The following is a 25,095-nucleotide window of genomic DNA, read 5'->3' on the forward strand; positions in this document are numbered from 1 at the left end:
CCAAGACTTGGCTGGTGCTCAAAGACATGAAAAAAGTAGCTATCCAGTTGCAAAATCAATGCTATTTTTTTAAAAGAACCATGTTAAGTTAAAAAATCATCACATGTGCAAATATGAATGTAAAATGCTGTTGGGTTAGGATGTGCACCCAGATTGATCGGTTCCTGCTCCGGGAAGGTACGTGAGCTAGGACTGCCTGTGTGTTGGGCTTGCTGAGTGCTTGCTTGGGGGGCTGTGTGTTTGAGCCTGTGCTCTGAGCAGCTGGGAGTGCTGCTACCTGGGTGACTGGTGGATGTTTGCTGCCTTTTTCTGACAAAACCCCCAAAATGGGGGCAGAGCCAGTCCAGGAGGGTATAAAAGGAGACTCCATGAGTGAACAGGGGCAGCAAACAAGCAGTTTGCAGTTTGCAAGCAGTTCACAGGCCATTTTACTGCTCTGCTCTTTGAAGAGGAATCTTTAAGGTCAGCTCTTTCTTTAATAAAGAGCAACTGAACTGTGGTCTTCATGCTTTTGTGAAGGAGAAATATATGTTATGTATCATAATATTACCCAGCAGGAGTAAGTAACCTACATGTATTTAATGTAAGTAGCCATAACTGAGAAGTTAGGCCAATACTTAAGCTCCTATTTTAACTAGAGTTCAGAGTGAAGGGGAGTTTGCTAGGAAGTTCGTCTCACCTTCCTTCACTTAGCTTGGTGAGAGGAAGGAGGTCATCATGGAAAAGGGAAGCTTTTTGGACTAAAAAGGAGAGAAGTTGAGACTGTTTGCAAGGGAATTTGCTAGAGAAGGTCTGCTTAACAAGAGGGGCAGGAAGAGAGAGGGGGCAGATTTAAGCGACCCAGAGAGGTGACTTCAGGACATCGCAGTGGCAGAGCCACTGCCACTGCCACTGCCAGCTCTTCCTCTGCTTGCACCTATGAGGTGTCTTTCCAGAAAGGGCAACTCATGGGCAAGGCTTCCAGCCAGGTTTGGTACAATGGAGATGGTGGCTTGCAGGTTCCTTCTAGTGACATCCATGTGGGGGAGTGCCTGTGATGTAAACAGTTCTTCTTGGTGCTATCCCTCAGGGAGCAGACAAGATAGCTCCAGGAGGAGGTGGTGAAGTATCCTCTACCATGAGGACTTTATCAGTTTGATGCTGGAGGAGATCTATAGGATTATGGAGGAAGGACTTCCAGAGTTAGTACTAGAGAAGGGAGAGGACATGGATTGCTAGGAAGGTGGAAGCTGGAAGCTTGTGACATCTGGCAGCAAGCAGAAGTCTTCATCTCCACCTGCAATGGTTTCCATAGAGAACAGATATGGAGTCCTAGCAACTGGGGAGGAGGAGCATGTTCCTTGATGAAAGAGGCCAGGCTGGGCACCCCCAAAGTTGGGAGGATGGAGATCACTGCCACCAAGAAGTGACAGGTGGTGGCGATTGGAGACACCCTTCTGCAGGGGGTGGTGGCATCCATCTGAAGCCTGACATGTTGTCTCAGGAGGTCTGCTGCTGGACTGGAGCCCAGATCCAAGACATCATGGAAGGATTACAGAGACTCATCCAGCCCTCTGACTGCTACCCCATGCTGCTCATCCATGTGGGCACCACTCATACTGCTGGGGTGACCCTGAGCAGAGCAGGGCTCTGGGTCCAAAAGTGAAGGGGATGGGGGCACAGGTGGTATTCTTGATCCTTCCAGTCAAGGGGAGGAGCCTAGACAAGAAGAGATGCATCCTTCAAATCAATGCATGGTGTCACCAGCAAGGATTTAGCTTCTTTAACCACAGAATATTGTTTAAAAAAGAACAACTGCTAGGAAGAGATGGGATCCACTTGACAAAGAGAGGGAAGAGCATCTTCTCAGACAGGTTCACTCACCTAATAAGGAGGACTTTCAACTAAGTTCACTTGGGGGTGGAGACCAAAGACCTGAGGTAAGTGAGTAAGCGGGTGATTTGGAGGAAGTGCAAGTAGGAAGAGGCAACAGGGGAAGCTTTCTCATTCTTCCTGAGGAATCATGGCAATCAGGTAGTTACCTCAGGTGTCTGTACTCAAATCCAGGGAGCCTGGGAAACAAGTAGGAAGAATTGGAAGTCCTTGCATGGTCATGGGCTAGGACATGATTGGAATAACAGAGATGTGGGAGGAGCTTGCACGGCTGGAGCACTGTCATGGGTGGGTGCAAACTGTCCAGGAAGGGCAGACAGGAGAGAAGAGGAGGATGATTGGTGGTTTATGTAAAAGAGCCATATGATTGCTCAGAGCTCTGGTATGAAGCTGGAGTCAGGCTTGTTGAAAGACCCTGGGTTACGGTCAGAGGGGAGAGCAGCAAGGGTGATGTGGTGGCAGGGTCTGCTATAGACCACCAGACCAGGAGGAAGTGGTGGTTGAGGTTTTCTTCAAACAGCTGGCTGAAGGTTCGCGATCATGTGTTCTCATGAGGGACTCCAGTCACCCTGACATCTGCTGGGAGGGCAATACAGCAATGCACGGGTGATCCAGGAGGTTTTTGGAGAGTGTTGGGAATAACTTCCTGGTGCAAGTGTTGGAGAGACCAATTTGTGGCTGTGCTCTTCTTGACCTGCTGCTCACAAACAGGAAAGAATTGGTGGGGGATGTAGAAGTGGATGGCAACTTGGGCAGCAGCAACCACAAGAAGATTGAATTCAGGATCCTGAGGAAAAGAAGGATGGAGAGCAGCAGAGTAAGGACCCTGGACTTCAGAAAAGCAGACTTCAAGTCACTAAGGGAAGTCATGGACAGGCTTGTAATCACCCTGTTGAGCTGCTCCACATGCTGGGTATTGCCAAAGGAGTTTCAGCAGAAGAGACTCAACCAATATACTCTCTTTCTTTCACTGCTGCTGATGGTTCTTTGAGGCCATTGCTTGGCTTGAATAATCAAGATCCTATAACCAGTTCCTTAAGCCCTCCTGTCCCCATGGCCTCCTTATTTCCGGAATCAAGTAAGTTAACACTGCAGAAGGGCAGAAGTGACTCACTGCAGGCAAGAAACAGCAAGGTCTGAGAAAGTGGGACTCTGGGTCAGTCTAAGGTAATTATACGGCATCTGTTACCACTATATCTAAGGATATCACAAGCTTAAACACACTCACAAGCTTTGACACACTAATCATACCAACCCTGCAAAGGAGGACGTGCTAGTGACCTCATTTTGCAGAATTGAGGCACAGAGACCCAGATCTTTGAAGGTAATAGAGTACCTAAGACTCTGCCTATACACATGCTCAGGGGTGGGGAGCATTTTAATTAGCTCCCAGACAGCTGATCTAAATAAAATACCTCATTGTCCATGTATATTAAGCCTCCATATGTTTAAAAATCGGTGTGGGATGCTTAATCTAAACCTCATTCAACAAGGTTTAGATAAAGCATCCCGTGGCCATTTGAAAATGTGCAGGGGCTTAATACACATGACTCCGCTGCAATGCTGCAGTCTTCTAATTAGAATGTGAAGCAGACTTGATTAATTCAGTCTGCTCTGACCTGTTCTAATTAGAATGGCTAATGAGCACATGTATAGGCAGCCACTGATTTCAACAGAAGTTAGCCAAAAGAATACCTTGAAGAAATTTCCAAGCTCAGGCAGGAAGTCCATAGTAAACCAGGAAACTGAACTGAGACCAAGGCCTAAGCAATGGACCATAGTCAACATTAAACAAAGCGTCACAGATGGATCTATCTAATATCTCTGTAGTGGGGTCAGCGATAACCATGCATTGAACCTGTTTGGGGTGATTCTGATCTGGCTCCAGGCCTTGTACTTTTGTCAGAGCATGCAGCCACCCCTACATTGGTGTGGATAGAGGCAGCTCTATATTACATTTGGAGGAAGTGTGGTGATTTACAAAAGCTGAAGTTCTGGCCTAGAAAGGTTTCTTTAAAAGCCCCCAAAATATGGCGTGGGAGCTGTTCACCAGGAAGGTGTAACTGCAGTATGTTTGTGTATTGCTCTTTAGGCCACACCACAGTAGAGGTGCAGCATGGAAGGGCCTGCTTTACAGACTTGGCAGTCTCCAATTCGGGCATCGACTGGTATCTCGTTTTCACTGTTTCATCACCTCCAGGTAAGGTCCACTATAGGTACCTTGTTGCTTTATTATCTTGTTCCTTGCAAATCTACAAGAACTTTCTGAACCATATTACTAAAGGGTCTTGGATACATCTCAGCTGAGCAGAGCAATTCCTATGCCCTAGGTAAAAAGTCCTGGGGATGAAGCCAGTTTTTCCTCTTCCAAGGCAGTTTTATAACAGGTAAACTGTAGAGAGGTGCCCCCTCTTGCTTGTTCTTCTGGCCCTGATGCGCTTGGCTGCCTGGTAGCCCAGCTTCAAGAGGACAGGTGGAGAGCACCCATCCAGGCTTGTGCACTTCCTTAGGAAGTAGTTGCTATGGGCTTGAATTCCTTTGGAGTGAGAAGAGTCTAGCATTTATCCCCCATTTCCCAGATAAGTCCTCTAGATATTTGTGCTAATTCAGTGCTATTGATGAAGCTGTAGGGGATCAGGTCTGCCCCAGGACTTAAGTCCTTCCTCACAACCCGACTGGATAACAGTAGAGGTTAGATAGGAGTTAGGTGCCTGATCCAGTGATCAGCCCTGATTGTTTTTGTGCATGCTTCATCTTATGTGCAGTCCTCCTAACTGCTGAGTGTCCTCAGCTCTCAGTGGATTCACTCACACTGCAGGAAGCTAAGCATTAAGCAGGAACAAGTTCTTATTCTGAAATGAGATACATTGAAATTGCTGGAAATGACACGGCACTGAAGGTAGGAGAGATTGTTTTCATTGTACAAAGGTTGATCCCAGATCCCTTTATTTATATTTTTAGCTAATAGAGATGTTGCTCAGAGATCTTTACAGACAGCGGCCTAAACAGCTGTTTCATCATAAAGGGCAATTATCTTTGACTAATTGAAGTCATGGCTCTGTACATTTTTAACATGCACCATAAAAGTGCATACTGGGCGTGTCTTCATATGCATTTTCTGTGGCACTAGTTTACTTGTGGGTAAATTACGACTAAACAGTGCCAGGCAGGAGTCTACACGTGCAGGGAAGCAGGAGCCAATTTGCTGCCAATCTACTCCCAATCTGGTAAGCCCTGGGCCTAGCCTCAGGCTGGCCCCCTAGGGTCCAGGGCTGACCTGAGAGCAAATTTGCTCCCGGATTGTGTCTACACATGCGTTACTGTGCAGTAACTAATTGTGAGTAAATTTGATACCTGCATTTTCAGGTGTCAAATTTACTGATGATTAGGGGTTTTTACTGTACAGTAAGTGTATGCACATGTAGATGTACAATTACTATGCAGTAAACTAGGCTACTGTTAAGCCTCTTGTGTAGATGCACCCACTGAGTAACATAAATCATTCTGTATTTTATATCTGGATTGGGGAATGTACAGAACCTTGGCATTCATGGGAGGCGCTTCCTTGTCCCCTAAAGAAAACATGAAGCAGGACATTTCACAGGCACTTGGGATGAAATTATTTCATCAGGTTTGTATAGGCAGCCTGCTATGACTATTTGTGTCTTTATGACCTCTGTACTGATTCCCTGTCTGGGCTTATTCTTGAAGCATCTAGAATGCATCTAGTACTGAATGCAGTGCTATTACCTGAAGAGAGCAGATTATTTGTAGGGCATTTATTTGCACTGTCCTGCTATTTGTTTCTGTGCATGGCTATATATCTATATGGGCTTTATTCTCCCCACCTCTGATTTCATTTAATAGGAATTTTGCAACTGGCATTAACAAGAATTGGGTCCACTCCTCACATCCACCTCCAGTTTGAGTTCTAGCTATCAGAGAGACCCCTGGTCCACTCTTACTACAAGTTGATATGCTGATATAGTTGCAGGCTTTAGGCATGTTGCACTCAGAATTGAGATATCAAATAGAAACTTAAGTTTGTTGAAAGGGCCTTTGTCAACTTAAAATGTAGTCAGCTTGAAATAAAGATATGGTTTTGGTATTTACACCTATCCACAAGTTTCCATCTATCAATTATTGTACACATTTTATGCCAATCATCATCCCTATTCAATACATTTGTAAATAAAACTCTTGCATATTTTTATTAAAGGATTGACCCAAACAGCAAAGAGATTAACTTCTACTAAAATCAATAGGACTGTGGATTTGGGATTGAAGACATAAGTCAGGGGTGTCAAATATCTGGCCCCCGTGGTGCTGTTTTGTCTGACCTGACGGGTGACCAGTAAGCTAGAGAAGCTGTGAGTGCAACTACGGTGGACTGGCTGGAGAGTTTGGGGCTCCAAAGTCCTAGTGGACATGGCCCTTAATGGCAGGAGGGTGAGCGAGGGCTATGTTAACACAATGCTAGCTCTGCAGCTGCTTACCACCATCAAGGCAAGTGGCCACTTGATCCAAGTCCACTTGCCCTAGTGCCTGCTGCCACCCTGGGTTCTCAACTTGGTCTGCTGCCACTTCCAGCCCTATGCCTCAGGCCAGATCTGACGTATGAAGAGCCTCATAGTCTGGATCCTGCCAAGGGCACAGAATAAGTTTGACCTCCCTGAAATAAGTGATAAAAAGAGAGTATTGGCCCAACTGTTTTGGTGATTATATCCTGCCCATCCAATATTCAGTGGGATAAGGCATTTTCACCAACTATTCTGGATTCCTGTGCAGGGTGATTGCATAGTCTAAGCCCAAGTGGCAGGTGAAGCAATCACCAACCAGCAGGTAGAGAGTATCTTTGGATCACGTCAAAGAACCTCAAGTCAAGCGTGAACCACATGGTTCCCTGGCCTAGCATAACTAATTCACATCAGTTTCTATTACCAATGGCACACAAGGTAGTAATATGGGCAGCATCAGTCCTATTCCTCTTTGAGTTAACAGTGTGAACTACCAGATTCTCATTTGTGTCTTGTTAACTGGTAGTGATGTCAGCACAGATCTAGGAGAGGACTCAAATTCATGCCTCCACAGCTATGGTAAGACACCTTCTCTCCCCTGCCAAAACACCCAGGAAGACTCTTTGGATAAAAGATGTTACATACAGTTTGTACAATATATAGCAGTTCTCAACTTCACTCCTACAAGAAATGATACTCCTACTCCTCCGTTATGATGTTTTTATAAATGTAGTGGAGAGGGTGAACAGCTTGTTGAGCCCCATGGGACACAGCCAGCTAGCATGTGCTTAACTTTGAATAGGCAAGCATATTACAAATAAGTTCTAAGTGTTTTGCAGGACCGTGGCCCTCAATTGTATCTGTGGGACTAATTCCAGATATCTGACTGTCAACATTTAGAAAAATGGTTGCAAAATTTAACCTCTTCTCCATTCAAGACAGGAAGGGAAGCACATTCTGTTTGAGCTTGATCCAGGATCTACTGAAGCCAATGGAGAGTCTTTCATGGAAATGATTGGGCTATCTAGTCAGGGGCTGGTTTCAGTAACCACCTGAGTTCCTTACAACCCTGCTACTCTATGATTTAAGCCTTCTGGGAATGTATAAAAGCATTATTGTCAGCCATTTCTAAGTTGTGTTTTAGCTCTGAAGCACAAAATCAAGTGCCCTTGATTTTGTAATAATCCCTGACATGTTTTCTTTTCTCAGGTGCCAAGTTCACAGTTGAGTCCCAGCCATTTACCATCTTCCCCATTGCCATGGGAGAAAAATCCAACCCTATCCTTACTGTTGTGCTGAGCTCAGTGGCTTCTGTGATAGTTCTGGGTCTTTTCATATTCTGCTGGGTCAAGAAAAGCAAAAGTAACAGTAAGTTGAGATCCATTGTGTGAAGAAGCCCCCCTTTTTTGCAGTGCTGTTCCATGTATTGGAACAATGATAGGGAGAGCTGGGCTGGAGCTGTTAGCATATAATGAATCCTACACAAACCATGACTGGTAAAAGGGAGCTCTTTCTGGTGGCTTCATTGGGAATGGCATCAGACCCAAAGGCAGTTTCTGCATCCACAAGTGACTTCTGCTGCTGTTCTAATCCTCTTCCATTTATTTCCTCCATCTCGGTGTAGCCCGTGGCTTGACCTTGGAGCTTTCTCTGTGAAGGCAGACTCCAGCACTTACACAAAGCCCCACTGACTTCAGCTGACCAAAGCTGAACTTAGGGTCCTATTGTTTTAGACACTGCACATGTCCATGGGTGGTTCCAGAGGGGGTGCAGTGGTGTGGTCTCACTCCTCTTTCAGACCACACCATGGGTGCAGCAGCCAGGGACATTTTAAAGTCCTTAAATTGGATAAGAATCTCCCCTCACCACCCGTGGCATCCCCTTCCTTCTCCTCCTTCCTCAGTGACACATCTCCTCTCCTCTCGTCCCCTCCCTCCCCTGCTCCCTGCTGCTGGTGTCCCCAGCTGACCCAGGGGTGGGGGGGCGCTCCAGGGTTTCATAGAGGGGAAAGGATGGGAGAATTCATACCCAATTCAAGGACTTAAAAAGGCCCTGGTTGCTGCACCTGTGGGCATAGTCTACCCATCCCATGGGGGGAGAGAGTGGAAACTGTTAGTGAGGTCGCAGTCATCCCTGCAGCACTGGTTGCTGCTTCTGCACCGCTCTTTACAAACTCCTGGATACACGCAAGACAGTTTCTGTCCTGAAGAGCTTACAATCATGGGCATAGCAAAACGAACTACTAGCTCCATTTTACAGGGGGGGAGCAGAGGCACAGAGAAATCATTTCCTAGGTTTTCAAAGTTGTCAGCATTGTTTTTAATCAGGACTGCGGAGCACTTGGAAAAATACAGGAGCTGAGAGGCTTAGCAAAGGGTGCCCAGGAGGTGAAGGCAGGTCTCTTGAATCCTTGTCTCGTGCTTTGTTCTCTTGGTCCAGCATCTGACACGTGAGATCATCCAAGCAGGACATGCTATCACTTAGTCCTGCGTTGCATTAAAAGGTGTTTCTTTGTATCTGTTTAAAAACAGGACATATTTAAAACCGGACTGAGCACTGTTGTCCTCCCTTGTATTGGTACAGTATTTTCAAAGTCAGTGGGAGCTCTTGGGTGCTTTCAAAATTCAGGCCTCTTCTTTCAGTGCCTCAGCCACTGTATTTTCCTATACTTTGAACAGGCAATAGCAGAGCAACTCAGTCCCTGGAGTGTAGCAAACAAAAGTCTAACTCACCTTAACACTGCTTCCTACTACATCTCCCTAAAAGTGGCAATGACACTGGAAGATAGGCCCAGAGCAGATTTATCCCATGCCAACATAAAGCTATTGCTGGGAGAGGAGAGACATGTGTAGCTAGGGCTTTTCCACAATCCAGCAATCTCCACCTGTCATCTCAGCTTTTTGGGGACATATATCGATGGACATAATCTAGAGCAGCCTTCAAGGTGTACTGGAATGACCCGTGGATGCAGAAACTTTTAGACAGTATTAAAAGGAGAAGGGGAAAGTTGGTGTGGGGAGTGTGCATCAGCTATTCCAATGTAGCCCTTACATGTGTCCCCTCCTACACTGGTATAAGTGAACTAAACTGCCGTAACTTTAAAGCTGAACAAAATGGTCTGGGACAGAAAATCCATAAATCGGTTTGACCCAAATCAGTCGAGTCTGATCCTGCATTCAACCAGGTTTATCTTAAATCGGTTTCAGCCATTTTGAAGTGGATTTATGTGCACTGAACATCTGTTCTGTTACAGGATTAAACCCGTTTCGGATCACTGAAACCGGTTTATGCCTCATTTCTGTCCCTTGCCAACAGGTTTAAAGTTACAACAGTTTGGCCCCACTCCTGCTGTTCTGGAAAAGGAAACATTTAACAGTTACATGGGAATGGCTGCTGAAGGGCAGTAAAATTAATACTGGTATGATGACTGTTACATCATTCCACACCCTTAAGCTAGGGGCCAAGTCAGCCGGAGAGGCAAAGCAGCCCTTGGACCACATAAAGGTGACTTGTGCTGCACAGTCGTAGACACTTGGCTGTGAGTTGCTAACAACGTCCACTTTACGTGGGCAGAGTTTTGCTGGAATGAACAAATGGGATCCCTGGAGGGATGAAGAGTAATCATCTGTTGGGAAGAGGGAGTATGCTCTAGGTTGGATTCCGGCTCTCTAGCGTGAAGTTGTCCCTCCAAGTAATATCTGGCTCTGAGCCTTGAATGGGTTGAGAATGAGATAATTGTTTCTTTTGGTACAGAAACAAAGACTGGACGGGCTAATGCACCGCAAGCAGAGAGCAACATCAAACCTTCCCTGATCCACCGGCCGAATAATTCAGCTCACGTCCCGCTGCAGCGCAAACAGGGAGAGAATGACCGTGATGTTGCTGGGGTGGAAGCAGGTGAGCCTGCAGATGGAGAGTGAATGAGAACAAGTTTCTAAAATGCCTTTCAGGCACTGTGCTTGGGGAAATGACCCTTGTCACCATAGTGTGTTCACTCTCTCTCAAATAATCCAGATCAAATGTCTTCTGTTCACAAAGTCAAGTACGATTCTTCTCACCGCCAGCACTTAAAAGGCCCCCCTGAGGTCTGCAAATGACCACTGTTCACCAATTGGCAGCTGTACCATCACTGCTCTTCCCCTTTGTCAGTCGCACCTTGCTATTTTTGGAGCTTTTTTTGTGTACAGAAGACCTATGATTCCTATAGGGTTTTATTTTGGGGGACAAGAGGACTGGCTTGTAGCTTATGGTATATGGGAGTTCTTGTAGATCCTTTTGGACTTGCCACCACATCGCCAGGGACTGGATTTGATGACCCAGCATGTCCCGTCAGGTTCCTAGGTTTCTATCTCAGTATTGCTAACAATGTGCTTGGTGCTGTACAAGTTATAAATGCGAAGACAATTCCTGTTCCAAAGAGGTTACAGGTTAAAGTGCTGCAATCCAGCACGTGCCAACTTCTACGGATCAGTTTGAATGTTCATGGCTCATGTTGCAGATCACTGAGCACGTCAAGGCCTGCTGAGTTCAGTGGGCCACCAGCACCAAAAGTCCTGCCATGTGGATCCAATGCCTGTGTCGTTGCTGAAGAGGCAAACTAAGAAAAGCCAAGAGCAATCTGGAAGAGAAGGGTATCATAAGAAGTTAACAAGTGGGTTGTTTTTAATGGTAGGTTTTGGGTTTTTTTTATTAGATTCATTTTTAACCCATTTTGGGGGGGTCAACCTAGAAATGAGTTTTTGAAGGTTTAAGGCATGAGTAAGTAAGAGTTTAGTGAGCCCAGACTAGGCTTTATGCAGAAAAAGAGCAGAGAGGCAGAGTAGGAGGGAAAGTTCGGCACGGAGATGCTCTTGTTGCCTACTATATCTCACAGAATATGGGTTTTGCCATCCTGCTATTGCTGCCTGGAATGACACAAAGGCCAGTCTCCCAAATCAGTACAGTAAGATGGACAGGGGTAATGGTTACTTCTTCATTTTGACTAATGAAGAGTTCATAGGGCTTGTTTTCATTGACACCAAGGCCTTTTCACCTTGCTGTGGCAATCTGAAGGGCTTTAAAGTGGGCATAAAACACCGCAAAGCCAGTGTAATTGTATCTTACTCTAAGGGCAAATCAGGTCCTCATGCCTAAAACTTATTTCAGAAAGCCTATGTGCCCAGAAGATACAACATATATTTTGGTTTGTATCACTGGAAATGCCAGGAGTTTAGAGATGGAAAAACAAAGACTTTGTAGTGAAGGGAAGAGGGATTTACTGTGGATTGTCTTGTGAACAATAGTTGTCCCTATGCCTGCCCTTACCCTGTGATAAGCAGAAGTTAAACCTTAGTAGCCTACCCCTCACTGTAACAGGGCTAAACAACGGAATAACTCCCTATCCTCTCTTAGCTCACTGCAGTGTGTTCATTTCTCTATACCTTTCGCCTGCCTTTCAGAAGTATTGTTTTCATGTATTGGTTATAAAGAGGTAACACCCAAAGTACACCCGACGGTCTTGCAGACACAGAGCAAATGACAGCCCTTGCTGGAAGAGGAGGCATCGGCAGCAAACATTTAGGTGTCACAGGAGCAGCCAGCTCTTAAATCAGGAGCATCCAATATAAGGCCTGCAGGCTCAATCTGGTGGCCCATGGAGCTGCTCCACCTAGGCCTAACAGGCTACCACTGGGACATGGAGTTGGGGGCATGGCCGGAGATGGGCAGAGACTTCTGTGCACTCTGGGGCTCTGTAGTCTCGGTCACCTGGCCATCAGCAGCCAGTGGGGAGGTGAGCAAGAGCCATGGGACACAGCCCTCAGTTGCTGGCCACCACTACAGTGGCAATGGTGGCTCCTGCTGCCACCATGATGGTAGCTGTAGCTACAGTGGCCACCACCCCATGCCCATGTAGCCCACATGGAGCCCCTGTAGTCTGGATCCAGTGCTCAAGGTGAGTCTGACATCTATGTCTTCAAGGACGTTACTCCTCTCTCTCTCTCTACCTGTGCAGTAACTGTCCAAATGACATGTAAAAGCAACTCCATGACCAGCTGTGCACATGAAACATTCCCTGGCTGCTTTTATGAGCCCTGCTGTCTGTGTGCGCTCCTATCCTGGATACATACAGTTTGACTCCCTATATTACTTTGCATCTCCAACTAGAGATGCTGGTCTCCGCCATTCCCTGCCTTAAACAATTGTGCAATGTTACAACTTCCTGACAGGTAGAAGGCAGGGCAGGGTGACACCTTGTATACTAACTTGTTCAGAAAGCCATGAGCTTCCGAGGGCTACAGCCTACTTTGTCAGATATAGGTTGTAGCCTATGAAAGCTCATGGCTTTCTGAATGACATAGTGTGTAAGGCACCATCCTGTTCTGCTCTGCCTAACTTCAAACTATATTTGCCTGTAGATAAGAATAGGAGACGAGATTTCTAAGCATTTCCACGGGCTAAATCCTCAGGTGTCTAGGTATATGGCCAGACTGTCAGGCTGCAGAGTGCATCTGTCTGATCCAGCCAGGGCACATTTGCAGTCTCCCCGCTACCTCTGTAGACTGCTCTTCTTTTTGCTTGTCATTTCTACACTCCCATATCCTTTTCCCCCCTTTTGTTTTGCTTCTCCGGGTCCTTTTCTCCCCCTGTCTTTTCTCATAATCATCTGCTGATCAAACACTGCTTCCTCTGAGGTCATTGCAAAAGCAGATCCCCCCCAAGGGCATGTAGTTTAGCAGCGGGGTCCACCAAACAGCAGAAAGCATGGGCTTCCTCTACGTGAGCCTGGCTTGTCTCCTCCAGGTTTTTGCTCTCCACAGCTACCATCACTGCTCTAAGCCTAGTCTGCCCCAGTAACCCAGCTGAACTACACAGTTACTCTAGGGCTGGGAAATTTCCCCCCTAAATTTGCAGATTACATAAGAGGCAGGAAGAGACGATTTTGAGTTGCAGCTCATTTTAATCAGCATCTCTCCCCAAAACAGAGGGAAACGGAGAGAAAGGAAATGCTGCAGCGTATATGTTCTGATATTCGCCACCCTTCTCCAGAATACCACGTTCAGCTGTGCGCCTTAGGATACGTATCTGCTGTAAATTCATTTTTTATCTAATTTGTCTGAGATCTAAGCTTCCTGTGGAGGTCTGAGATCAAAGGCACTGATTCTGTCTGATGTCGGCTCTGACACATAATGTGTGCTGACTTAGTTCTGTCTATAAACTCTCAGTGGGAGGCTGGCATTTTCCCCTGGCACCTTTGCACAGTGAACTTTTATTTCGGCTAGGGAGGCAGACAGGTATGGCAGTGGTCGGAGCCGTTGTGTAAATAATTCATGGCAAGATTCTTGTCAGAACGAGGAGATCCAGCCTCAGAGAGATCCTTTTAGGAGTCTTTTAGGAACAAGAGGAAAATTAAAAAAAAAAAAAAAGATTCCCCAACATGATCAAGTCTAGACAAGAGCCACAGTACCCTAAGTGGATTTAATACATGTCACTTGAAATGTCTAATGCTTGACTACTCTATATGTAAAACAAGGTTGGTATTGGAGAAAGTCATTTTTGTTTCATTTCTGCCTCTCAGGTTGTTGTTTTTATTGCCTTCCATAAAGAAATCCCAGATTTTCTAAATCCATCAAGGGTCCAGAGTCTTTATCATTAATCAAGATTGTAAACTGGGAGGGTGTGGGCAACAGAGTCCCCCAGGGCTTGCTTGGTCCTTGGGCCGGTGTTGTTCAACATCTTCATTAGCGACCTGGACGAGGGGGTGGAGAGCACCCTGTTCAAGTCCACTGGTGACACCAAGCTGTGGGGCAAAGTGAATACACCGGCAGGCAGGGACCACATCCAGGCAGACCTGGATAGGTTGGAGACGTGGGGGGATCTGAACAGGATGCGGTTCAACAAGGACAAGTGCAGGGTGCTGCAGCTGGGGAGAGGGAACCAGCATTATAGTCATAGGTTAGGGGCTGCCCTCTCGGCAGCACAGAGGCAGAGAGGGATCTCGGAGTCAGGATTGACTCCAGGATGAATATGAGTTGCCAATGAGATGAAGCAATAGGCAGAGCCAACCGCACCCTGTCCTGCATCAACAGGGGCATCACTAACAGGTCCAGAGAGGTCTTGCTCCCCCTCTACGTGGTGCTGGTCAGGCCGCAGCTGGAGTCCTGTGTCCAGTTCTGGGTGCCGCACTTCGGGAGGGACGTGGGGAACCTGGAGAGGGTCCAGAGGATGCCACTCGTATGGTTGGGGCCTCCATGGCCATCCCTATGAGAAGAGGCTGAGGGACCTGAATCTCTTCAGTCTCTACAAGAGGAGACTGAGGGGGGATCTTGTGCCTGCTACAGCCTTATCAGGGGCCACCAGCAGGGACTCGGGGACAGTCTGTTTTCCAGGGCCCCCCTTGGAGTCACCAGGAACAGCGGCCACAAGCTGAGGGAGGAGAGGTTTAGGTTCGATATTAGGAAGAACTACTTCAGTGTAAGGGTGGCCAGAGCCTGGAATAGGCTGCCCAGAGAGGTGGTGCTCTCACCTTCCCTGGAGATCTTCAAGAGGTAAGCGTGTGTTTTCTTCCAGGTTGGCGGATCTCCTCCGGCAGGCTTTAAACTAGGCTCGTCGGGGGGAGGGGAAGATGAGGGTGGGGGAGGCTGTGGACCACTAAACCAGGTGGCACCCACAAGGACAGCCCAGCCTGAAGAAAGAGAGCTTTGGGAACGTGAAAGACAGGGGGTGGACAGCAATACGGCACAGGTAAGGAACGGGAAGGTTAGAGACAAAAAGCCCTTTAGGACTTGGAGCGAGGGGGTAGCAAAAGCACTAGTCACAGGGCTCAAGTGCCTATATACTAATGCTAGGAGCATGGGGAACAAGCAGGATGAACTAGCGCTCCTGGTTGCACTAAACGACTACGACTTAGTGGGGCTGACGGAAACCTGGTGGGATCCATCCCACGACTGGGCGGTACATATTGAGGGCTATAGATTGTACAGAAAGGACAGAGTGGGGAAAAGGGGGGGAGGGGTTGCGCTCTATGTTAAGGAGCAATATACATCAGCCCTCATCAAGACAGAATCAAAGGATGAGGAAGTAGAAGGACTGTGGGTTAGGCTACATGGGGGGCAAGGAGAAAAGGATTTGGTGGTAGGGGTCTGCTACAGACCCCCACATCAAGGGGAAGAAATAGATTTGGGGCTCCTGAGGCAACTCTCAGAGACCATAAAAGCTAAAGAGGCGGTGGTCATGGGGGACCTAAACTACCCGGACATCTGCTGGGAGACACAGACAGCAAAGTCCCACCGCTCACGCAGGTTTCTAACCTGTGTACAGGACCTCCACCTGACGCAGGAGGTACATGGTCCCACTAGGGGGAATGCCTTACTGGATCTGGTATTGGCAATGGGGGATGACATAGTAGGGGACCTACAGATCGGTAGCCATCTGGGGGACAGTGATCACCTAAAAGTACAATTCAACATAAGGCGTCGAGTGGGTAAGGTAACCAGTAGGGTGAACGTGCTGGACTTTAGGAAAGCTGATTTCAGCGAACTCAGGTGATTAGTGAAGGATGCACTGCAGAGTAGTAGTTTTGAAATGATGGGAGCCCAAGAAGGGTGGCTGTGCCTTAAGGAAGCTATCCTTCGAGCACAAAGCGAGACGATCCCCGTGAGAGGTAAAAGAGGGAAAGGGGCCAGGAGGCTTCCCTGGCTGACCAGAGAAATCCAGGGGAGACTAAGGGCCAAAAGGGGAGCACATAAAAAGTGGAAACAGGGAGAGATCACCAAAGAGGAATATACCTCTTCTGCTCGTGCTTGTAGACAGGCCAAAGCTACCATGGAGCTGAGGATGGCAACCCAAGTAAAAGACAATAAGAAATTGTTTTTTAGATATATAGGGAGTAAAAGGAAGGCCCAGGGAGGAATAGGACCCCTGCTAAATGGGCAGAAACAATTGGTGACGGACAGAGGGGACAAGGCTGAACTCCTCAACGAGTTCTTCGCCTCAGTGCTCCTAAGCGAGAGGCATGACAAGTCTCTCCCTGGGAGTGTGGGGAGGCAGCAGCAAGGCACCAGACTGCCATGCGTGGACCCTGAGGTGGTGCAGGGTCACTTGGAGGAACTGGATGCCTTTACGTCGGCAGGCCCGGATGAGCTCCATCCGAGGGTACTGAAGGCACTGGCTGACATCGTTGCAGAGCCACTGGCGGGAATATTTGAACGCTCGTGGCGCACGGGTCAAGTCCCGGAGGACTGGAAAAGGGCCAATGTGGTTCCCATTTTCAAGAAGGGGAGGAAGGAGGACCCGGGTAACTATAGGCCAGTCAGTCTCACCTCCATCCTTGGCAAAATCTTTGAGAAAATCATCAAGGCTCACATTTGTGAGAGCCTGGCAGGACAAATTATGCTGAGGGGAAACCAGCACGGGTTCGTGGCAGGTAGATCGTGCCTGACCAATCTAGTCTCTTTTTATGACCAGGTCACAAAACGCCTCGACGCAGGAGGAGGGGTGGATGTCGTATACTTGGACTTCCGGAAGGCCTTTGATACGGTATCCCACCCCATACTGGTGAACAAGTTAAGGGGCTGTGACTTGGATGACTGCACAGTCCGGTGGGTGGAGAATTGGCTGGAGGGTCGCACCCAGAGAGTCGTGGTGGGTGGGTCGGTTTCGACCTGGAAGAGTGTGGGCAGTGGGGTCCCGCAGGGCTCGGTGCTTGGACCGATACTCTTTAATGTCTTCATCAGCGACTTGGACGAGGGGGTGAAATGTACTCTGTCCAAGTTTGCAGATGACACTAAGCTATGGGGCGAAGTGGACACGCCGGAGGGCAGGGAGCAGCTGCACGCAGACCTGGACAGGTTAGACAAGTGGGCAGAAAACAACAGAATGCAGTTCAACAAGGAGAAATGCAAAGTGCTGCATCTAGGGAGGAAAAATGTCCAGCACACCTACAGCCTAGGAAATGACCTGCTGGGTGGCACGGAAGTGGAAAGGGATCTTGGAGTCCTAGTGGACTCCAAGATGAACATGAGTCGGCAGTGTGACGAAACCATCAGAAAAGCCAATGGCACTTTATCGTGCATCAGCAGATGCATGACAAATAGGTCCAAGGAGGTGATACTTCCCCTCTATCGGGCGCTGGTCAGACCGCAGCTGGAGTACTGCGTGCAATTCTGGGCGCCGCACTTCACGAAGGATGCGGATAACCTGGAGAGGGTCCAGAGAAGGGCCACTCGTATGGTTAAGGGCCTGCAGGCCAGGCCCTACGAGGAGAGATTAGAGAAACTGGACCTTTTCAGCCTCCGCAAGAGAAGGTTGAGAGGCGACCTGGTGGCTGCCTATAAGTTCGTCAGGGGGGCACAGAAGGGAATTGGTGAGTATTTATTCACCAAGGCGCCCCCGGGGGTTACAAGAAATAATGGCCACAAGCTAGAGGAGAGCAGATTTAGATTGGATATTAGGAGGAACTTCTTCACAGTTCGAGTGGCCAAGGTCTGGAACGGGCTCCCAAGGGAGGTGGTGCTCTCCCCTACCCTGGGGGTATTCAAGAGAAGGCTGGATGTGTATCTAGCTGGGGTAATGTAGGCCCAGCACTCTTTCCTGCTTATGCAGGGGGTCGGACTCGATGATCTATTGAGGTCCCTTCCGACCCTAGCATCTATGAATCTATGAATCTATGAATAGGAGACTGGACAGGCACCTGGCTGGGGTCTTGTGACCCTGCCGCCCCCAGTGCTCCTCCCTGCCCATGGCAGGGGGTCGGACTCTATGATCTGTCTAGGTCCCTCCCAACTCATTGATTCTGTGACTCTATGACTGTTGTTGCAGGGTGTGCCATTGTTATATGTTTCTGCAGTGCTGAGCATAGGGTGCTAGGCTCTCTAGGTATTGCCACAATACAGATCATTGATGAGGAAGATACATAGGCCTGCCTCCTATTCTGATTTTTTCAGGGACTTGAGGAAGGCAAAATAGGACTACATTTAGGTACCTAAATCCACTTAGACATCTAGTAGGTGGAGGAGAATCTGGCCATACAATTTAAAGGCACAGGAGACTATTAGATTATCTAGTCCTTGTCTGTACACCACAGACCATTAAATATCACTTAATGACCCTGTGTTAAACCCCATAATTTTTGACCGATTCACGCAGAGAGGCATCTAGTCTTGACACGCAGACCTGAAGAGATGGAGCTGTCCATTTCCATCACTGATCTTCTGAAAAGGATTTGGGAGTCATGGTGGACGATCAGTTAAATTTGAGTTCTTGGTGGGAAACCAGCCAAATCCTTGGATTTCAAAAAGGCCGAAATCTCGAGAAGGCCCAGGCTTCTGGTTTTGGTCTGGGTCTGACTCCATCTGTGTCCAGTGCCAGTGTTTCCACTTCATGCAGAATATGGGTAACTGGAGACGGTTCAAAACCCAGAGAGGAGCCAGGAGGAGGATGAGAAGGCAGGGCTTACAGTGAGCGACGCCAGGGTGCAATTCTGCTTAGTTTCTCAGAGAGAAAAGACTTGATCACAGTCTAAAACTACCTACCCAGGGAACAAAATGCTGATAATAGGCTTTTCAAGCTAGCAGGCAACCATATAACAATAGCCAAACACATTTAGATTAGGGATTAGGGGCAAATAATGGCACAGTTAATTAGGCACTGGTAGTACTTACCAAAGGCTTTGGTGGACTCTCTGTCACTAATTATTTTTAAATGATTTTTTTTTTCTAAAATATATTCTTCAGTTCATTTAGGAATTAATTCAGGGACATTTTATACTCTGGGCTATTCAAGAGAGCAGATTAGACAATCCTAAGATTCCTCTATGGACTGCAGAATCGATGATTATAAGGACATTACGGGTCTGAAAGGAACCAGGTATAAGGGCAATGCCCAGTACTCGACTAAGGGCTGCAGGGTTGTACCTTCACTTGGGATCTCAGAAACTAACTCTGCACTTGCTGCCTCTTGTCCCATCACCAAAAATGTTGCCAGTGGATAGTCCCTTGCCATTGATGCTTTAGCTCCCTCCACAACTAGGCTCAGGATGGCTGAAAGCTGGCTTTGTCAACCAGGTAAGCTCGAGGGCTGCCCTTTCAGATGGCATGTCAGAGATTGGATCAGGCATTTCAAATGTAAAAAAAAGTGCTGTTGTGGTAGAAGCCAAAAGCTCAAAGCTTCACCGTCAGTGGCTGTAACAATTCATCCACTCTGCAGTTCAGGCTTTGCAATCAAAAACAGTCATCAATGGATGGCATAAGTGTGGTCCAGAGCCACCAGGCCTGGGTGGGATAAGACTAGGTGTGAATCTGGAGCAAATAACTGAAGTTAAAAAAAATAAAAACTTTAAATCACTCCAGATCAGAGTGAGACGAAATCTACCTGCATGAATCTAAATGCAGAAAAGGGGGGAAGAGACATGGTAACTCAAAAATCACAAGTGGTAGCAACAAGAAATACTTTCCCTTTGTGCCTCATGGCACTTGGGGTTGCTAGAAATACTTTCTCCCATTTGAAAATCATTGGCGCCCGTTTCACTTCTTCTGTTTTAAGTCAAAATGGCTTGTTGTTACCAGTCATGTAACTAGGGGTGGGATTGGGGGCACCCACTTCAGGGGCAGATATAGAAGGGGCACCAGACCCATGGCCTCTGTGGAGACCCATGCCGCAGGGGTTGCATGCAGCCGCCAGAGCCCACCACAGCAGTAGCAGCTCTGATCCCCTGCCAGGTAGATTGCTGCACCCCTGGTGCAGTGACCTGGTGCCTAGCAGCACCTGCTGGGGGCTTCAGATGACGCAAGTCTTGCATGGAAAGTTGCCCCTTGCCCACCACGACCCAAGTTCTACCCCCCCCAGGCCCAGGTTGTTGAAAAAGTTAGCTCAACCTCTGTTTTTTTCCTTGCCCCATCCCCTGTAGCCATCTTTGTTTTCCAGTTCTCTAATGCTGTCTTTGTTGGGTTTCTCCTGTACCTGAGAACAAGGCCATGCATGACACTAAGGTTCAGCTGATGCCTTGAAAAAGAATTAAAATGATTAGTGGAGACACATTAGAGACATGGGTAATATATACGCTCTGGTGTAAGCAAGTGATGCACGCACTGGATTGTAGCAGTCTGCACTTATTCCTCTTTTACTGACTGCTTATAAACGGTGTAAAGGGCATCTGAGTATATGGGCTGAGCAAAAGAACTCTATATTTTATTCGTTTTGTCATGTATGCATACATTTCATAGAGCATCTCTATAAGTGAGCCAGATTCTCAACCGGTATCAGTGGAGCTATGATGATCTAATGGTTTAATGACTTGTTTCCACAAAATTGATATTTGGGGCCAAATTAAAATTGTTCCTTTAACAGGCACTTTCCAGTGACAGTTGCACTTTACTTAGTGAAGGACACTAATATGGAGCAGAGACATAAATAAGAGAAATATAAGGTTTTGTTCTGAAGGCTAATAGCAAAAGTGATTTTTCTCTTGCAGATATGGAAGCAAATGGGAAGCAAGGATGCAGAGTGGGAGAGGTCAAGGAGCAGCATCCACAGGCCTTTAAAGCCAAGTCATTGGGGAAGATGAACATTGTTGAACATAAGATGGACAGTGGAGAGAAGTCATCGGTGGCTAAGAAATGCGGGGATCGCTATGAGCCATGTGCTATGACATCTCCATGGGATTCCTTCGAACTTCAGCAGCTTGGACTCAAGGAGTTGTCTGAATGGAAAGATGGCTCTCAGGAGTAATTTGGTTACATCTCTGGAAAGAAATAGGAAGAAGAAGAACCGCTGCACCAAAAGGCAAAGAAGAAGAGGGAGGAGACTGCCTCAGGACCCTGAGGAGATGAGTAAGGCAAGAAGAAACATCCAAACAAGACGTTGTCTACGATGCTTTGGCACCTCATTCTCTTCAACTGCAAGTGTCATCAGGAAAAGCAAGGGAGCCTGGGAGACAGTTGAGGATGATTAGAGGAAAAGAAGTGGTCAGAGCAGCGTATTTAAATAACTTGTATTAAAAAAAAATCCTGGTTTTTTTTATTTTTTTTTGACTCAGCAAATTTGGTTCTGTTCAAGGAAAGGCAAAAACTCGTCCCACTTCCCTGTTGCTTAAATATGTGCTTAAGGCTTTTCAAACTAGAAACGGGATGGAAGTACCTGTTACTTAACAAAATAATTTGCTGCACCGGGTTTTGAGTATCCCATGAGCCAGGAACCAGTCCCTTCTGAACATCTGTAAAACGTCTAGTGCAATCATTAATAATAGTGACCTAGAAGCTGGGTCTTCTGGGTTCTAGTCCTCACTGACTTCACACAAGGTCTCCCTAGACGTCTCTGTGTGCCTGTCATTGCTGAGATGTAAAGCTTATTTTTTCCCAATTAAGCCTCTGTAGCTCAGAGGGGAATAGCAAGACTTTATATCATGTCTCTAAAGCCCCAGGAGATCCTTGTGTGGAAAGTACTCCAACAGAACCAGCTATTATTTATATTAATCTGAGGAAAAGGTCCAGCTGGTGCCTATATGATGCTTATGATCTTGGCCAGTGCTGTTGATTGAAATGGGAAACCTCTAGGGATGAAAAGACTGGGTTTCTGTGGGATGAACCAAAGAGCTATGCTCAAGCACTGAGCATCGAGTTAATTCCTGTAGGCCGAGGCATCTGAAGTCCACTGTAGCTCAAATCCCAAACAAGAACCAACTCATGTCACAGCAGCTATCTTGGCTGGCACATTGGGGATTAAACTCACGGCCGCAAGAGCTAAAAGCTATAGCTTGAGCTGTGTGAAGCTTTGGATCAGCTCACTGTATCCTCTCTGCACTGGACATAATCTATTCAAAACTCACACACATGGACCAATGCATTACATTTTCCCACACCAGCCCTACCTTCATGACTTTTTCCTGATCTAGACTGAAGAACAATGTGGGCTGGTGAGAGGATGTCTTGTTCTCCATGTCCATTGCCTGTGAGCTAAGACTACATGCCACCTCCAATGCCAACATATTTTCATCAGTAAATAAACTTAGATCATCCACTCTACAGCCATTGGAACATACAACCTTCAGCCCCATCCAGTCTCAGCTGATACAAGCTAGTCTTTTAGGCACAAAATCCTTTCCCCTTCTGCTCAACCTTGCAAAACCCATATGGTATATTATTTTAACTAGGCAACAATGAAAAATCACTAGCCAAAAAGGCAAATAGAGTTAATTGGAAGAAATGGAAATAGAGGCAGGAGAGGAAGCTCATTAACCTGCTGGAGCTGATCCAAAAGTGTCTCAAGATCTTTAAGGTGTTCTCTTTAAAAAGGCCCCCATAGTGGTGTCATGTTCCCTTAATACCATGCATATCAGAAAAGTACTTACTCAGAGGATAGTCAATCACAGACTCACCAACACCAGCTCCTGCAATGTCAGAAGTTCATAGGGATGGATATCCAATTCATATAACTCAGAGCATCTCTATAAGTGAGCCAGATTCTCACCTGATATCAGTGGAGCTATGATGATCTACATCAGGCCTGGTTCAAATCAATAGACTCCAAAGTGAGAAGGAACCATCCTTTATGACCTCCTAAGCAATATAGGCCATGGAGTTTCTCCCCAAAATTTCCCATGGTGGCAAAAATTATTCCTTTTTACTCTATAAATGAACACTAAGGAGCCAAATAACTTGAAGGCTGGATGAAAAGATATCATTTGGTCAAATGGTCTGGAAATCTTTCCTTTCTCGATAGCCAACACACAGTTTATTAGAGATGGCTTGCAATAGTGGAAGGCACATTCTATATTATATAAATATGCTTCTCCCCCCCTACTCACGCCTCCTTCAAAAGACTCTCTGCTTCTGATGAGTGACTATATCCCATCCAAACAGTGCAAATACAAAAAGTATCTAATTACAGATGTCAGAATATATGCAAATGCCATGCAAATAATATGGGATGTTAATGGTATGCAAAAATATACAATGGAGCCTTCTATTTGAAAAATAAGACATATCAGTAACAGCTAAGGGTTTTAATTAATCCTTTAATTCAAAATTCCTGTATTTATTCCATATATTGTTTACAGAATATATAATGTTTTGCATGTCTAGACTTCTAAATGCTTTAATAAGCAGGGTTAAAAGCACAGCTAACTGCATAGTTGTTGATCTTGATTTCCAGAAATGCTGTGTATTAAGTCAAGGGAATAGCACTGCATGTGACCCTACAGTGGAAAAAGTGAGAGAGCAAAAGAAAATGCTGAGTTACAAACAGAAAAACCATATGGTGGTGTAACTGAGGAGGTGGGTAATATGGGAAACTACCCAGGCATTGACTGGGGGAGAGGGTGGCACAACTGAGATTGCAGTGCCAACTGGAAGTCACTGCTTCTGCTTTGTCCCAAGCACCCAGCCATGGAGCAACATTGATGAAATCCTGTATCTATAGGTTAAACTTCAGGAGTGAATTACTTTGGTTGATAGGAAAGTAGGTATCATATGGTGACCAGAGAAGGCATGTCCATACGAGCATGGACATTTGGTTACCCGGGGACAAGTACTGGTGATGTACCTTGCACCACCACTTCTTGTCCCTGGGGAATGCCTGTGCCATGTAGGCTTTGGCACATGGCAGGTTGCCCCCGGTGGCATGGAGGAGGCTGGGACCCGCACTGTGCTGGTCCCAGCAGCCTTACCTGGGGTCCTGAGGGCCTCCCGGAGATACAGCGATAGTGATCTTGCCAGGCGGCAGCTGCAGCACAGCTCCAAGCAGCCCAGCTCCACTTTTTAGCAGCACACACTACCCTGGATATCCAGGGGCCAAAAAAAAAAAAAACACAGGAAAAAAAAAACCCAGCAGTGCACACTTGGGCAGCATGCCCTTGCAGTGTAGAGAACACTGCATTAGGTGGTATGTGGCACTGCAGACATGTTTGCAGCACTATATATTGCACGGCCACACTTGTCTGAATGTGCCAGAGAGGGTAGATGTGATTGGAAGAATTCAAGTTTTGTATAGCATCAGTTCAGCAACCACCCTTTGTTAACACTAGGGTGATATGTAGTCTCTCAAAGCCTATCTGAGATTGGTACCCCATTGTTTCAAGCACTGAACAGACACACCCCCTGCTCTGAAGACTTCACTATGTAAATGGATATAGGAAGCACCAACATCCCCACATTGGCATGAGAAATGATGAGTTTAATAGACTTACCCAAGGCCATGCAGGATGCCTACAGCACAACCAGGAGTTAAATGAACATCGTATATGTTGCAGTCCAGGCCTGGAACTTTGTAAAAAGGGTTTCTACAATATGTAGGGCAAGAAAGAGAGCCACGGGGTGGGGCTTGTGTGAGAAGGCAGTGGGACCTGGACTCCATCTTGCTTCTTTTCTTTCTGGCTCTACATATCTTATGATTTCAGCTGCCCAGTGAGCCAGCTTCTATAGGAGGTATAGGCGGTGCTTCTAGCAATGCCTGGCCCACAGCCCACTTCTTAAAGCACTTGGTTGGGAGGTTGGTGATGCAGGATCAAGTCCCCTTTAAGGTGAGTGTCTGTGGAAGGGAGGTTCCTTCTCCTGAGAAAAGTACGATAACTTGCTGGCAGTCCCTTGATACAAGGATAACAGTCTGCCAGAAAAATAGGGAAGTCACTAATGAGTCCCAAGATGACTGAGGAAATTAATCTGATGTCCACGTTTGACTAAAGATGTGGCAAATAGTTCCTGGAGGAAGGAGTAAGTTCTGGGGTTGTTGGCTCCAA

General features: G+C 46.8%; 1 protein-coding gene across 1 annotated transcript in view; it reads left to right on the top strand.

Moving 5' to 3' along the window:
- PKHD1 (PKHD1 ciliary IPT domain containing fibrocystin/polyductin) overlaps positions 1–25,095 on the top strand; it is a 407,856-nt gene that overhangs the window by 370,965 nt on the left and 11,796 nt on the right. Inside the window, exons 63-66 of the mRNA XM_090030582.1 lie at positions 3,965–4,072; positions 7,599–7,757; positions 10,143–10,286; positions 20,836–23,635. Coding sequence (XP_089886708.1) covers positions 3,965–4,072; positions 7,599–7,757; positions 10,143–10,286; positions 20,836–21,092 — 668 coding nt within the window. The 3' untranslated portion in view covers positions 21,093–23,635. The remainder of the gene's footprint in view (positions 1–3,964; positions 4,073–7,598; positions 7,758–10,142; positions 10,287–20,835; positions 23,636–25,095) is intronic.

Source organism: Crocodylus siamensis, chromosome 1 (assembly GCF_052110815.1).
Source record: "Crocodylus siamensis isolate JL-2025a chromosome 1, ASM5211081v1, whole genome shotgun sequence".
Lineage (NCBI taxonomy): Eukaryota > Metazoa > Chordata > Crocodylia > Crocodylidae > Crocodylus > Crocodylus siamensis.